The sequence below is a fragment of the Cydia pomonella genome, chromosome 8 (assembly GCF_033807575.1).
Source record: "Cydia pomonella isolate Wapato2018A chromosome 8, ilCydPomo1, whole genome shotgun sequence".
Lineage (NCBI taxonomy): Eukaryota > Metazoa > Arthropoda > Insecta > Lepidoptera > Tortricidae > Cydia > Cydia pomonella.
In genome coordinates, this window is record NC_084710.1 from 11708277 (window position 1) to 11722316 (window position 14040).

Sequence of the window (14040 nt, forward strand, 5' to 3'; positions counted from 1 at the left end):
GGCGCTCGTGAACTTTGTTCAGATGCCGGACAACCCGCTGGGCGGGTTGTTTTGTACGCAGCTATAGACCACCGGTTTCTGGGGTAGTGCGCCGTTTTTTGTCTGGCAGTGAATGTGTTAATGAAGGATTTAGGTGTACTCCCTTTTATTAGGGTTCCGTATCCGAAAACTGATAGACTCTGACCATATTAAATTTGCACAGACTTCGCAGTAAGAATGCATACATATCCCTATAAGCTCCAATACTATTACTGAGCCCCCTGTGTCCGGCCGTCCGCCTGTTTGTCTGTCAGCGAGCAATATGTATATATCTCAATACCTATAACGTAAGCAATTAATTAATTCTAGAATGTTTTTCTGTTGATACTAAGAGAGAAAAAGAGAACGGATAGCCAAATATGAGTTTTTTTTTTTATTGAACACTTTTATTCTCCTGTCTTCGATTTTTTTTTCTCAGATTATGATTCAATTTGGTAAGGTTGAAGAGCTCCTCATTCTTTAGAGAATAAATGCGAAATCTATATTTGAGAAATTTGTTGGAATTAGAACTCTTATCTTATATATATCTCTTGATAACTTGGACATGGAACGTTAGCGTAGAGCGTTGTCAGTCAGGTGCAACATGTTGGCGCGTAGGTTTGCACGGTGTATGAAACAAGTCGAGGCGACGCTGTTCACGACATATTGCCAATCTTTTTACACCTGCAGCCTATGGGTCAACTATACGCAGAAGGCTTACAATACAAGGCGTGCAATATAACAATGCTTACACGGTTCTGATGGGGTTGCCTCGTTTTTGTAGCGACTCGGATATGTTTGCCGATGCCGCAATAGATGGATTCCATGGCATCATGCGAAAGAGGTGTGCTTCAACCTTGAGCATAGCCCCAATAAAATCTTGAGCATTGTTTCAGAAACGTGGGACAGCTGGCTTTGTCTGCATGCGCCAGTTCCTTATGTAACGGGTCATAGGCTAAGTTAATTTTGTTATGCTATTTTTTTTAGTTTTATTGTATTATTTCGTTTTAAATAATATTAAATCTAATTTTCAGTACTTGGTAACAATAATGCTAACCCCGATGGACTCACGTCTGAAATAAACGATTTTATTTTTTATTGATCTATCCGCCAAAATTCATTAAAATCTAGCGAATGAAGAAAACATTACGAAACTATAAGGGTTATATTATTGTACGCAACTCTAATAATCCGTCAAGTGTTAGTCATAATCCGAAATTGTGGGTTGGTACGGAACCCCCGGCGCGAGTTCGATTCGCACTTAGCATTTAAACCCCCTACATGTGCGGTCCTAGCAGTGACACGGAGATTTACGTAATAATAGAGTAGATTGTAATTTCAGATACGGTGGGAATAAAGTTAGTTTACCGCGTATCCCTTATTTGAATATATGGTTAGAACAACTAACCATATAAGTTTAATGAAAGTTGGATGTAAGTTTCTTTTATTCATTAAGACCTATAATACCTAGCTATAATTTACCAAAGAGCATGGAGCGCAACATGTTTGGAGTGAAAAGGATTGACAGATTCCGAAACACTACCTTACGCTCTAAAACAGGCATTGTCGACGTTGCACTGACTGGGCAGACCATGTACGACGTATGCACCCACAGAGGTGGGCTAACCTAGCTGCCACAACGTAAATGCCAGCGGTCAATTTAGGATCACATGGCGGGATGACCTGGACGCATTTCTCAGCAACTGAACGGATACTGCACTCAATCGGGAAGATTCTAGGGAAGGCCTTTGCCCAGCAGTAGGCCTAGGACGCATTATAGGCAACCTGTAATTTAAAATTACTTTGTATGACTATAGTGTTTTTTTTTTGTTACAGTTGACCTATTGTGGACAGGATTGTCAACGAATACCTCCTGCGCTATGGAAAATGTACGGTGACAAAGTCAGATATTTAGACCTTAGGTAAGTTTTACCTTTTTTCTGTATTTAATTTATTTATTTTTACCTCCCTGTCAGTATATGTATGTATATAAAAAAGTTGTGGGCTACATATTATTCAAGGTTTGTAAGGATAAGATGACCCTAAAACATTTTATGGTAGTCGTAGCCGCTAGCGTAGCCCATCTTTATAATATCACTCCAATTTACTACAGAGTTTAATGGTTTGTGCCGTCTAGCTAGGCAAAATATACCTAGCACCAGTGTCGGTACGTCATAATTATTCGTAAGGAAGCATGAGTAAGCCTTTTTTTCGTGGGGCGTAATTAGGAGGAAAAGAGACCCCCGCTTTTGCATACAAACGTAGGCCCCATTTTCCTCCCTGGATATTGACATGGAAAATATTTATACACAATTTATTGTATATGAACCATAGATATGCCTCTTCGTTTGACTTTTTTTCATTAGGTACCTATAAGGTATAAGAGTTATAAGCGAAAAACAAATCCATACAAAATTTGATGCCCGTGACTCTTATAACAAATAAATAAAATCGAAAAAAAACTAACGAACGGGTATAGCTGTGGTATATACATCAAATTGCGTTAAAATATTCTATAAAGAGAGGAACATGGGGATTACGTTTGTATGAAAAGGCGGTTTTGTCGCAATTGTCTTTCGTCTTAATATGCAACAGTGTAGTTCTGCCAACAGCAAGGTCACACACATTCCTATGGAAATATGACATTTGATGTATTGCTGCCACATTTTATGGCTTCCGAATCAACTTTTCTTGTTGGCGTGCAGTTAGTTCTCATACATATGTATAGCAGCCGGTTTGCAGTCCGTCTGTATCGGCCCTAACTGATGTCCCAGCAAAATGACAAAATAGAAATTTGTGTAACTACCAAAAAGTTGGGGGCAGACATCACAATTTCAAACCGTGTGGAGGGTACACGAATATAAATGTGTTCAAAACGTGAAAGTTTTCAATGTTAAATTATTGTATTATTTGTTTAGATAATACTTCTTAGTAACGATCACTGAAGTAAGAGTTTGGCAGTTTTATATCCCATTGACCCCCAAACTTTCTACTTGAATTGCATTTATATGGTAAAATAAAAGTGTCACGTATTGAACGTATTTTATCCACCTGGATTTTTGGGCCGAATCGTAATCACTTGAGCCTCATTTTCATTTAGGTACAACAGATCCGATAGAATCTCGCAATAAACGAAATAAGAGGTTTACGTGATTCTATCCAACACCCTCTTAGATATTTAAATCAGTAAAAAATGCTGATGTAAATTGGATTCGAAATTAGGTAGAAGAAAAATTTAAGAAATTTAATAACGCACCTCTTGGCGTAAAACAATATTTAATAAAATACTCTTTAAAAATTTGCGAAATGAAATTTGACACCTGATATTACACAAATACCACATTATGAATACTAAATGTGGGTGCAATTTGCTTGTACTCATAAAATACTACGCGTACTTATGAGCAAAAGAACCTTCTAAGTAAGTTGCATACTTCCCCTTTTTAGGGTTCCGTAGCCAAATGGCAAAAAACGGAACCCTTATAGATTCGTCATGTCCGTCTGTCTGTCCGATTCTGTCACAGCCACTTTTTTCCGGTAACTATAAAAGCTATACTGTTCAAACTTGGTAAGTAGATGTATTCTATGAACCGCATTATGATGTTCACACAAAAATAGAAAAAAAACAATAAATTTTGGGGGTTCCCCATACTTAGAACTGAAACTCAAAAAATCTTTTTTCATCAAACTCATACGTGTGGGGTATCTATGGATAGGTCTTTAAAAATGATATTGAGGTTTCTAATATCATTTTTTTCTAAACTGAAAAGTTTGCGCGAGAGACACTTCCAAAGTGGTAAAAAGTGTGTCCCCCCCCCGTAACTTCTAAAATAACAGAATGAAAAATCTAAAAAAAATATATGATATACATTGCCATGCAAACTTCCACCGAAAATTGGTTCGAACGAGATCTAGTAAGTAGTTTTTTTTTAATACGTCATAAAAATTAAAAAAAAAAAATTTTTCATCAAACCCATACGTGTGGGGTATCTATGGATAGGTCTTCAAAAATGATATTTAGGTTTCTAATATCATTTTTTTCTAAACTGAATAGTTTGCGCGAGAGACACTTCCAAAGTGAAAAAATGTGTGTCCCCCCCCCCCCTGTAACTTCTAAAATAACAGAATGAAAAATCTAAAAAAAATATATGATATACATTGCCATGCAAACTTCCACCGAAAATTGGTTCGAACGAGATCTAGTAAGTAGTTTTTTTTTAATACGTCATAAAAATTAAAAAAAAAAATTTTTTCATCAAACCCATACGTGTGGGGTATCTATGGATAGGTCTTCAAAAATGATATTTAGGTTTCTAATATCATTTTTTTCTAAACTGAATAGTTTGCGCGAGAGACACTTCCAAAGTGAAAAAATGTGTGTCCCCCCCCCTGTAACTTCTAAAATAACAGAATGAAAAATCTAAAAAAAATATATGATATACATTACCATGCAAACTTCCACCGAAAATTGGTTTGAACGAGATCTAGTGAATAGTTTTTTTTTAATACGTCAATAAATTAAAAAAAACATTTTTTCATCAAACCCATACGTGTGGGGTATCTATGGATAGGTCTTCAAAAATGATATTTAGGTTTCTAACATCATTTTTTTCTAAACTGAATAGTTTGCGCGAGAGACAGTCCCAAAGTGGTAAAATGTGTGTCCAAAGTGGTAAAATGTTGAACAAGATCTAGCAAGAAGATTTTTTTTTAATACGTCTTAAATGGTACGGAACCCTTCATGCGCGAGTCCGACTCGCACTTGGCCGCTTTTTACTTAATACTACACCCTGTTCACCTCAGAACTCCATTTTATAGATATTTGTTTAATGTAAATACATCGTCGTAAACGTGGAGCAAATGGAATATTTCCACTAGTTACTAAAAGTTGTTAACAGTACTAACAACTGAGATATTTTTTTCCCACTGGGAACAATTGAGAAAAAAATGAGGAATATTTTCCTCAGTAGTTACCACAAAAATATTGTAATGTGTAAACTGTGTGTGTGAAAATAGCTTTTAATTACCTTGCTGCTCATGGCTAATATATTGTTAAACTGATTTGTATATAATTATTTCATTTGTGTACCGATAAACTTATTTAAAAAGGTTTTTTAAGTTTAAGGGCAGTTTACTTAAATAGTTCTCGATGGAAAAATAACCCGTATGTCAGTGTTGAAAATTAAAATATTTTCTTAGTAACAACTGAAAATAAAAATTCTCACTAGTTACCACCAAAGTGAGTTGGTGGTAACTACTGGGAATAATTTTCTCAGTTGTTACAACTTGTAGTGCGAATAATCGAACAGCTGGAATCAGCGGTCGTGCTTAGGGGTCACAAAACCGCTAGTATTTTTGAAAACAGGTTTTTCGGTTTTTGTACATTACAAAACCGGGTTTTCCGGTTTTTCGGTGATTTTTCGGTTTTACATATAAAAAGTGAAAAAAACTGCATTTTATGAATTTAAACTTTAATATTCAGTCATTTAACAATGGATATAAAACCTTTTTTATATCTTATAATTATTAGGAACAAAAAATTAAACAAAATAACTAAAATAATAACATCCATGCACTTCTGGAACGCAAAATTAACTACAAATAGTTATCATTACAACACAAAACATCGTATATTCCTTTTACGAAAGTAAATACTTATTAAACACACTTAACATTTGAGATCAATATTAATTTCTTTCATAGGTTAAGTTACTAAATTGGAGATCAGTGAAAAAAATAATGTAATTATAATCCCTCTTCTCGCCTTCTTTCATTTCAGCCAGGCAATTAAGAATAAATCATTATAATAACCCACATATAGAGATATTCGTTGCAGCACACACTTTGTTTTAAAATAATCTTTTGTCATGTTAATTAACTTCTTCTTTATTTTTATTTACCGTGTATTCATTTGGTGTATGTTAAATGCCGTGACTATTACAAACTATTACCTACTAAGGGTAATATTCGGTTTCAAACTGTGCCAGCATTACTGCCGTAGGTTATTGTATCAAGACATTTCTATTCAATTTGACGATTCCTCCAGCAATGCAGTCGCAGCATTACAGCTGCAGTCTTGCTCACCAGCATCGCTGCAGGAAATGTTAAAATCAATGTTAATGCCTGGATCTTTGACATTTGCTGCAGCTGTATTGCAGCACTAACGCTGGTGAAGCCTGAATTGTTGCCTTTAGTAACGACTCGTCCTATTGAAGTCGGTTAACAAGGCGCTGTTGTGGCCTGATATTTTCATCGATATATATATATATATATATGTTTGCAGCTACAACAGCATCGAAACCTTGAAAGGCCTGGAGCAATTCCCACGACTGGACGAGCTGATACTGGACAACAATGAGATAGGGGACGGCGTCGGGTTCCCCTCGCTGCCTCATTTGCGGACGCTCTCCCTCAATAACAACCGGGTACGTATTCTAATTACCGCCCGGCCTAGAAATACTATTGAAAACGGAGCGAGACGGAAAGCGAGAGATATATTTACCACGTAAATATATCTCTCGCGAGTCTCGCGTCGAATGATGGTGCGTATGACATTTCCTTCAAGTCTCATTTGAAGATCTGTGTCTTAATTCAGAAATTAATTGAAGAAATATGTTTTTATCGTATTTTATTACTTAATTTTTATATTTGTAATAGTACATTGTGTATTAAGGGCGGTAAACAAGAATTTACGAACAAGTTTTAATTTTAAGCTCAAAGCCGAGGGCGTTGGCTTTACGATTGGCGGAATATTTTATCATTTAAAGAGTGCGTAAGCTAATTTCAACTATGTAATATGCAAGTAAGCCTCAAACATATTAAATTATTTAAAATAAAATAAATTTTATATAGGACAATCTTACACGAACCGCGTTTTTTCTAGTGTTCACTGAAATACATTTTTAACAATAAGTCAAATCTAGTTTCACTGTTGCCTTCCGGAAAATTAGTTTCAACTAGTGAAAACGCACTTTTACTAACAATAAGAAGAAGGTAGCACATATATATTACCTATATAGAAGACATAAGTCGAGTCCGAGTCTTCCATAGAAGGCGCTTTTGGTCCAGCCGTTCAGATCCGGCTTCTTCAAAAAAGCCACACCTAGTTTAAGCATTTGGGCCATTTCGGTCTCATATAGACACAAACACAAGTCACGCAAGCTATTCCCAGCAATCATCAGGAATTTCGCAAGCTTTGACGAGGCGCTTTAGATAGAACTTATTTGTAGTACAGAAAGCGGCAATAAAACCACAACCGACAATTAGCTACTTTTTGCTCGAATATGGCACATTCGTGGCCCATTAATGACTTCTACTTTAATAAGCTGATCTTAGTGTTCTACGTTAATATATTCAGCGGATTACAGCAAACTTATTTGATGTACTTGTGGTGCAATGGGATAGACATAATACTTGGCTCGCCGATGTTCGTCAAGCATTGCAACGTGCTTAAATATGTAGCTACCTGCGATCCCATGGACACTTATTAGCAGATAGCCAGATACTTAGATATTGTGCAAGTGGCAGTAATGACGACGTAATAATACTGCCAAAGAATTGGGCGTATCACCAATTACCAAACTAATTATTTTCCTCGTTTTGCCGGTTTCCTCGTTGTATTTTCAAAGAAACCACGGTTTCTTCATAAACACAGAGGCGAATTTTTTTCACGTAAGTATTCGTACCAAATAATAGAAAACTTATATCGAGATTGGAGAGAGATCTTCTACCTATAGTTAGGTGCAAAACTGTCCCAATAGTAGCACCATAGTAGAATGTGGAGAAGTTGATATCGATCAATGGTATATGTATATACATAACTCGTACAAAATGATGAAATTCAGCCTCTATAAAATTATCACAGCATTGATTAAATGGGCCAATTTTTTTAAATCTGCCTTTTGGTGACATATAGTTCGGTGCAAAAGTGTACCAATATACTATAAAAAGCCGTACAAAGTGGTTGTCACTTCAATGACACATTCGACTATAACCCTGCAATAACTACAAAACTATGTTGCTAATTCCAACAAACAAAAAACTGTTGGAAAAATTACTCAATATCCAGTAGGGGCAAAGTAGGCATATTTTACGGTATAACAGATTTTATTAATCTGTCGCTACGTTATTTTAATTAAATACCAAGTTAGTGGCAAGCAGGCATACATACTGGTTTTTAAGCAGTTCCCGTAGCTTATGGACGCTTACACTCCTTTTTTGAAGAACCCTATTATATAGTGTAGGTAGAGTCCGCATTACAGGTACATTACACACAGTACAGTTACATTATTACAGGTACTTTTTTTTTATACAGCCCACATAGCGCAATAGCACAGCACAGGTTCTCTTATATAATAGCTTTACCAATTAATAAATAATCATTTTAACCTATCCAACTTTTACTAGTGTCTTTATCGCTCGTAATAGGCTTCATCAAACTTTACTCTAAACAATAGGTACGGTACTACGTTGTTATGAAACATCTAAGATATAATGCTTTGAAAAGATATGTCCCGCCTTTTTCCTTGTCGGTTCCATTTTGGGATACCCTCCTACAATTTAGGAGGGATTGAAATTTTCTCAGGTCAGAGGTGTAGGGTAGGGTTAGAGCCGGCGTAGCTACATATATTTGACGTTCATAAGCGCATTGTACGTAATATGCCTACTTGAAAAATAAATATCTTTATCTAATAAAATTCCTTTAGCAAATTAACAAGATGTTGGGCAAATTGAAGGATCAAGATCAAATCGTTCCTTGTTACTATGTAGATTGTGAAGTCAAAGTTTTCACTAATATAAAACCGATCAATAGATAAAGGCTTTCGTGTCGGCGCTCGGACGGCTACCTTACTCCATTAGCCCCTTCATTATATAATGTCTCCAGTATTCATCAGCTCCCATCAGCCATCACCGCCGGGCTGTCAGTACTGTACGCAGATGACACTACGGTCATAATCAGCGCGCAAACGTACGAGCAGCTTGGTGAGAACATCAACGAGGCATGTAGGCAGTTAAAACGGTGGTTTACTGCAAATGGATTACTCCTTAACGTCAGCAAGTCTAATGTAATGATGTTCTCTGGACGGACAACTACGGTGCCCCCATGTATAGTAAACTGCTCTATGCCATTGTGTAATGAAACGAAGTTCCTTGGCTTTGTGTTGGATTCGAATCTTAACTGGAAGTGCCATGTCGACCAACTGTGCAGTAGATTGAGTAGTGCAGTGTTTGCGTTACGGAAGTTGAAACCCCTTATTTCGTACATTTCATTAAAATCGGTTTACTATGCTCACTTCCACTCGCTAATGACGTATGTTGTACTCATTTGGGGAAACTCTACGGATGCCAATCGAGTGCTCATTATGCAAAAACAGGCAATACGAACGCTAGCGGGTGTGAAGCCAAGGCATTCATGCAGGGACCTTTTCGTGACGCACAAAATAATGACGCACTACTCATTGTATTTATTCGAAATTATTATGTATGTCAGAAATAACTTATCTTTGTTTAAACGCGTTGTGGTATCTGGCATAAACATTAGATCTACTGGTCGATTACGAACAGTTCCACGTCGCATGGCACTTGCAGCAAAGAACCCGCGTGTCATCGGTCCGACCTATTATGAGCGATTACCTGCAGAAATAAGGACGGAAACATCCGATTCGATTTTCAAGCGTCGATTGAGAAACTTTTTGCTGGAGAACCCATTATATTCAATTAGTGAATTTTTTGACATAACTGTATAACTTATTTTTGCATATTTGACATTGTTTTTGTTTCTTGATTCTATTTCATTTTTATTTTATTATTGTTTTTCAATATATTCTGACTTGACGATCCTTTTCAGGTGAACATTTCCATTTATTAATTGTTGCTATCTGGATTATGATGTTATTTTTTGTCATTATTAGAATTTATTTTTGACAACAAACAATATAGATTCATATAAATTGACATGAATGTAATTTGTAATGCAATCGTATGTTGTGTAATAAATAAATCTAAATCTATTCTTACTTATGACTTGAATCTAATAACTATTACTAAATCGTACTTAAGGGTAGTGCGAGATACTTTCGCGATTGTCCTGTATAGGCTGTGTAGGCCTATATAGATGGACGCGATACATGTACCGAAGGCTTTACGGATACCTATTATCCTTAATTGTATGTCTCTCCGTTCGTGTTAGGCATGGTAGGACTCAAGATGCACGTTGATTCACTATTATGGTATTTTATTTCTTTATTTCAATCACATGCATAAACTTACAGCTTAGGATGCCAAAAAGCTTATGCGGTAGAGCCAAATAAAGCCTGACCAGTAATATATGATCACGCGCCATATTGCGGAATTTCATTGGAACTACATTTTTCATACTAAACTGAACTGTCACGCTATACATGAGAATAACAGCGCCCTCTTGACAATGATCATATATTTATGGTCGGGCTTTACATACATTGAGAATCAAACACAGTAAACAATACATTAAAACAAAACAAAATCAATCAAATAAGGTCAGGTCAAATCATCAACAATACAGTGGAGAGGTTCTATTTGTGCCAAATGAATGCCTGTGTCCCGCGGGGTTAAGCGCCCTGCCGGAAACGCGCCCACCGCGAGGGAGGTCTCGCTGCTCATTTAATAATTTATAATTATTAAATGAGCAGCGAGCCCGGGTGCACACTAGACCAGCTACTGTGCACCCGGACAACATCGCGGAACGCCTCAAAAACATCACAAAGAGTGCGCATGTAGACAAAGCCTTTGCTAAAAATATCAGACGCGAAAACAAGGCCCTGCTCGGCTCTCAAAATCGATGTACGGCTTTTGATTCACCTTTCCGCGCGGACGAGGTCTGCCAGTCTCTGAGGTATGTTAAATGCGGGAAAGCCGCTGGGCTGGATAACATGTACCCGGAATTCCTTACTCATCTGGGTAAGAGAGCGGTGCGATGGCTGACAGACTTCTTCAACAACATCTTTCAAACTGGTATATTACCCGCCGTTTTTATGAAGTCTAAGGTAATAGCCATACTAAAGCCCGGAAAAACTCCAGATGATCCGGCTAATTTCAGGCCCATATCACTGTTAAGTGTTACTTTTAAGCTACTGGAGCGCTTGCTATACAACAGAATTAAGGATGAAGTGGATAAACATATCCCTGCTGAGCAGGCAGGCTTTCGTGCCGGTAGAAGCTGCTGCGACCAGGTTTTAGCGCTTAGTAGCCATATCGAAGCCGGATTTCAGCGAGGATGGAAAACTTTGGCAGCTTTCGTGGATCTAAGTGCAGCGTATGACACTGTCTGGGTTAGCGGACTGATCCACAAGGTAGGCAGGATTATTCCGTCTCCGAAAATCCTTCGTCTCCTGGGGAACATGATGGGGCCACGAAAGATTACCGTGCTCTTAGGCGACACAGCCAGTAAATACAAGCTGCTGAAGAACGGACTTCCGCAGGGTTCAGTTCTGGCTCCCCTCCTGTTTAACATATACACCAGCGACATGCCTCCCACACAGAGTCATAAATTTCTGTACGCCGATGACATTGCGCTCACAATTCAGACCAAAAGTTTTGAAGCCGGCGAAGCTGTGCTCGCGAGAGACTTGGATGCTTTACATCGGTACTACACCAAATGGAGACTCCACCCGAATCCTTCAAAAACAGAGGTTACCGCTTTTCACCTAACAAACAGCCTGGCAAACAGAGAGGTGGATGTTACTTTCTGCGATCAAAAAATCCGCCATAATCCTAATCCGAAATACCTAGGAATCACGTTGGATAGGTCACTTACATATAGAGCACACATTGAAAACCTAAGCCAAAAGGTAAAGACACGGGTGAACCTCATAAATAAGCTGGCCGGGACTTCGTGGGGTGCTCGAACTGATGTTCTGCGGTCATCTTCTATGGCCCTTGTATATTCTCCGGCGGAATACTGTGCGCCAGTGTGGTATAAAAGCGCTCATACCAGCAAAGTAGATGTTCAGCTGAACCGAGTCATGCGAACGATATCTGGCAGCTTGCTACCTACCCCGACCAGATGGCTCCCCGTGCTGTCGCACATTGCTCCTCCGGACATCAGAAGAACTCAGGCTGCTGCACGAGAATGGGATAAATCATCCACTCAGGCACTACCGATAAGAGAGACGCTGGACCACCTTCCTCGAGCGCGCCTTCCATCCCGCAAACCTATTTGGTCTGACTACCAGCTACAGGGCCAAGAGCCATTTAATGTTTCTGCGGAGTGGAGAAAGCAGTGGCAAGAACAAGATGGTGACTCCAACATAGACCCCACTAAACTGCCGACTGGCTTTAAAGAACAACGGAAGATTTGGGTCACTATAAACCGTATCCGAACGGGAGTGGGGCGCTGCAATCACAACCTCCACAGATGGGGAATTTCGCCGACACCAGCCTGTGACTGTGGGGAGCCTATCCAAACAATCGCTCACATCGTAGAGAAATGTCCTAAGAGGCGGTTTGCCGGAGGCATGCAAGACCTGATTGCCCTCACAGCAGATGCAAGGGATTGGCTGCTCAATTTAGATTTAAAACTATAATTATATGTATATTTCTTTTTTTTTGTAAATCTTCATTCAGGAAAAGCCATACGATATAATAATAATTTATAATTTTGAATTTTATTGTTTAAACTAGAATGTGCTGTTTATTGTGTATTTTTTATGCTAATGATCTTAACTTTATAGTGACTCTAAACCTAATTACCTATTTAAGTACTATTCTATTGATCTTTATTTGTCATCTACTATTTAAGCAAATTGGACATAAAAATATGTAATGCATATGTATTTCTAATCTATATGTATATATAAATGCAAGTCCTGACTGATTGACTGACTCATCAACGCAGAGCTGAAACTACAAATGCTAGAAAGTTGAAATTTACACACTAGGTTGCATTTATAAACTGTACAAGAGCTAAGAAGCGATTTTGAGAAATTCAACCCCTAAGGGAATTAAAAAGGGGATGAAAGTTTGTATGGAGTTCAAGTTTTATTTTAAGGTAGGAATTCGAAACTTCGTGAAAAGGTATATTATTAAAATGAAAATGGATTTCAGCGTTTTTACAAATTCATCCCCTAAGGTGGTGAAAAAGGGGTTGAAAGTTTGTATTGATATTTTGAAAGTCTGTACATGGGCATATTATTAAAACACAAGAAAAGTAATTTGAGCGTTTTTAAAAATTCATCCCCTAACAGGCTTAAAAAGGGGTTTTATAAGTTTAAATTCATTCCCTGAGTTGATAAAAACAATGTTGAAAGTTTGCATCAGGAAGGAAAATTTTTGTAAACAGTGAACTTAAAACGTAAAAAGACACAATAATAGATAACAAGAAATGTTATTTCAGCGTGTTTAGAAATTTATTCCCTAAGGGAGTTAAAATGGATTGAAAGTTTGGATGAATCTCCCAATTCGATGAGTACCTCCACCTTACAGAAAACCGCAGCCAAATAACACTAGACCCTACTCATAGTGTTGTGTACCTGTCGGTGAGTAAGGTTGCCACAGTCTCTTCTATGGGGGCTGAGAGGGATTATATCGTGAACATCTCTTTCAGTTAGGGGCTGAAACTTCGTTGGTTGGGACAAACCAATTTTAGGCGTTGTATAATAATTAACAATTGATTAACCGTCCCTACTGCTATCTTTTGCTGCATAATGTTCTAATGCGCTCATGTATAGAATATATAACAACCGATATAAAAATCCACGCGTACGAAGTCGCGGACAACAGCTAGTAAATAAATAAATGAAAAAATCTGAAGCCCCAAAATCGCGATACAAGAAAGGCTTTGGGAGAATGAGCCGTTTGCGTATCAGGGCGATCGTTTCCTAATTAAAAATGAGTACACGTGGTCAGAAAAAGAGTTAACACTTTTCAGGCCGCCCCAATCTACGAGGTTTTCCCAAAAAATCCAAATACCTATAGTTCATATTTTAATCCAGCTTTGATGATTCATTTGAAGAAAAGTCACATTTCCCGAAAGTGCAATCTAAT

At 37.8% G+C, this 14040-nt stretch overlaps 1 protein-coding gene across 2 annotated transcripts in view; it reads left to right on the forward strand.

Moving 5' to 3' along the window:
- The window catches only part of LOC133520591 (leucine-rich melanocyte differentiation-associated protein-like), a 70148-nt gene that overhangs the window by 15508 nt on the left and 40600 nt on the right, over positions 1–14040 (forward strand). For both annotated transcript variants that reach the window (XM_061855096.1, XM_061855095.1), the window contains exons 2-3: positions 1855–1940; positions 6302–6443. In XM_061855096.1, the coding sequence (XP_061711080.1) occupies positions 1855–1940; positions 6302–6443 (228 nt within the window). The remainder of the gene's footprint in view (positions 1–1854; positions 1941–6301; positions 6444–14040) is intronic.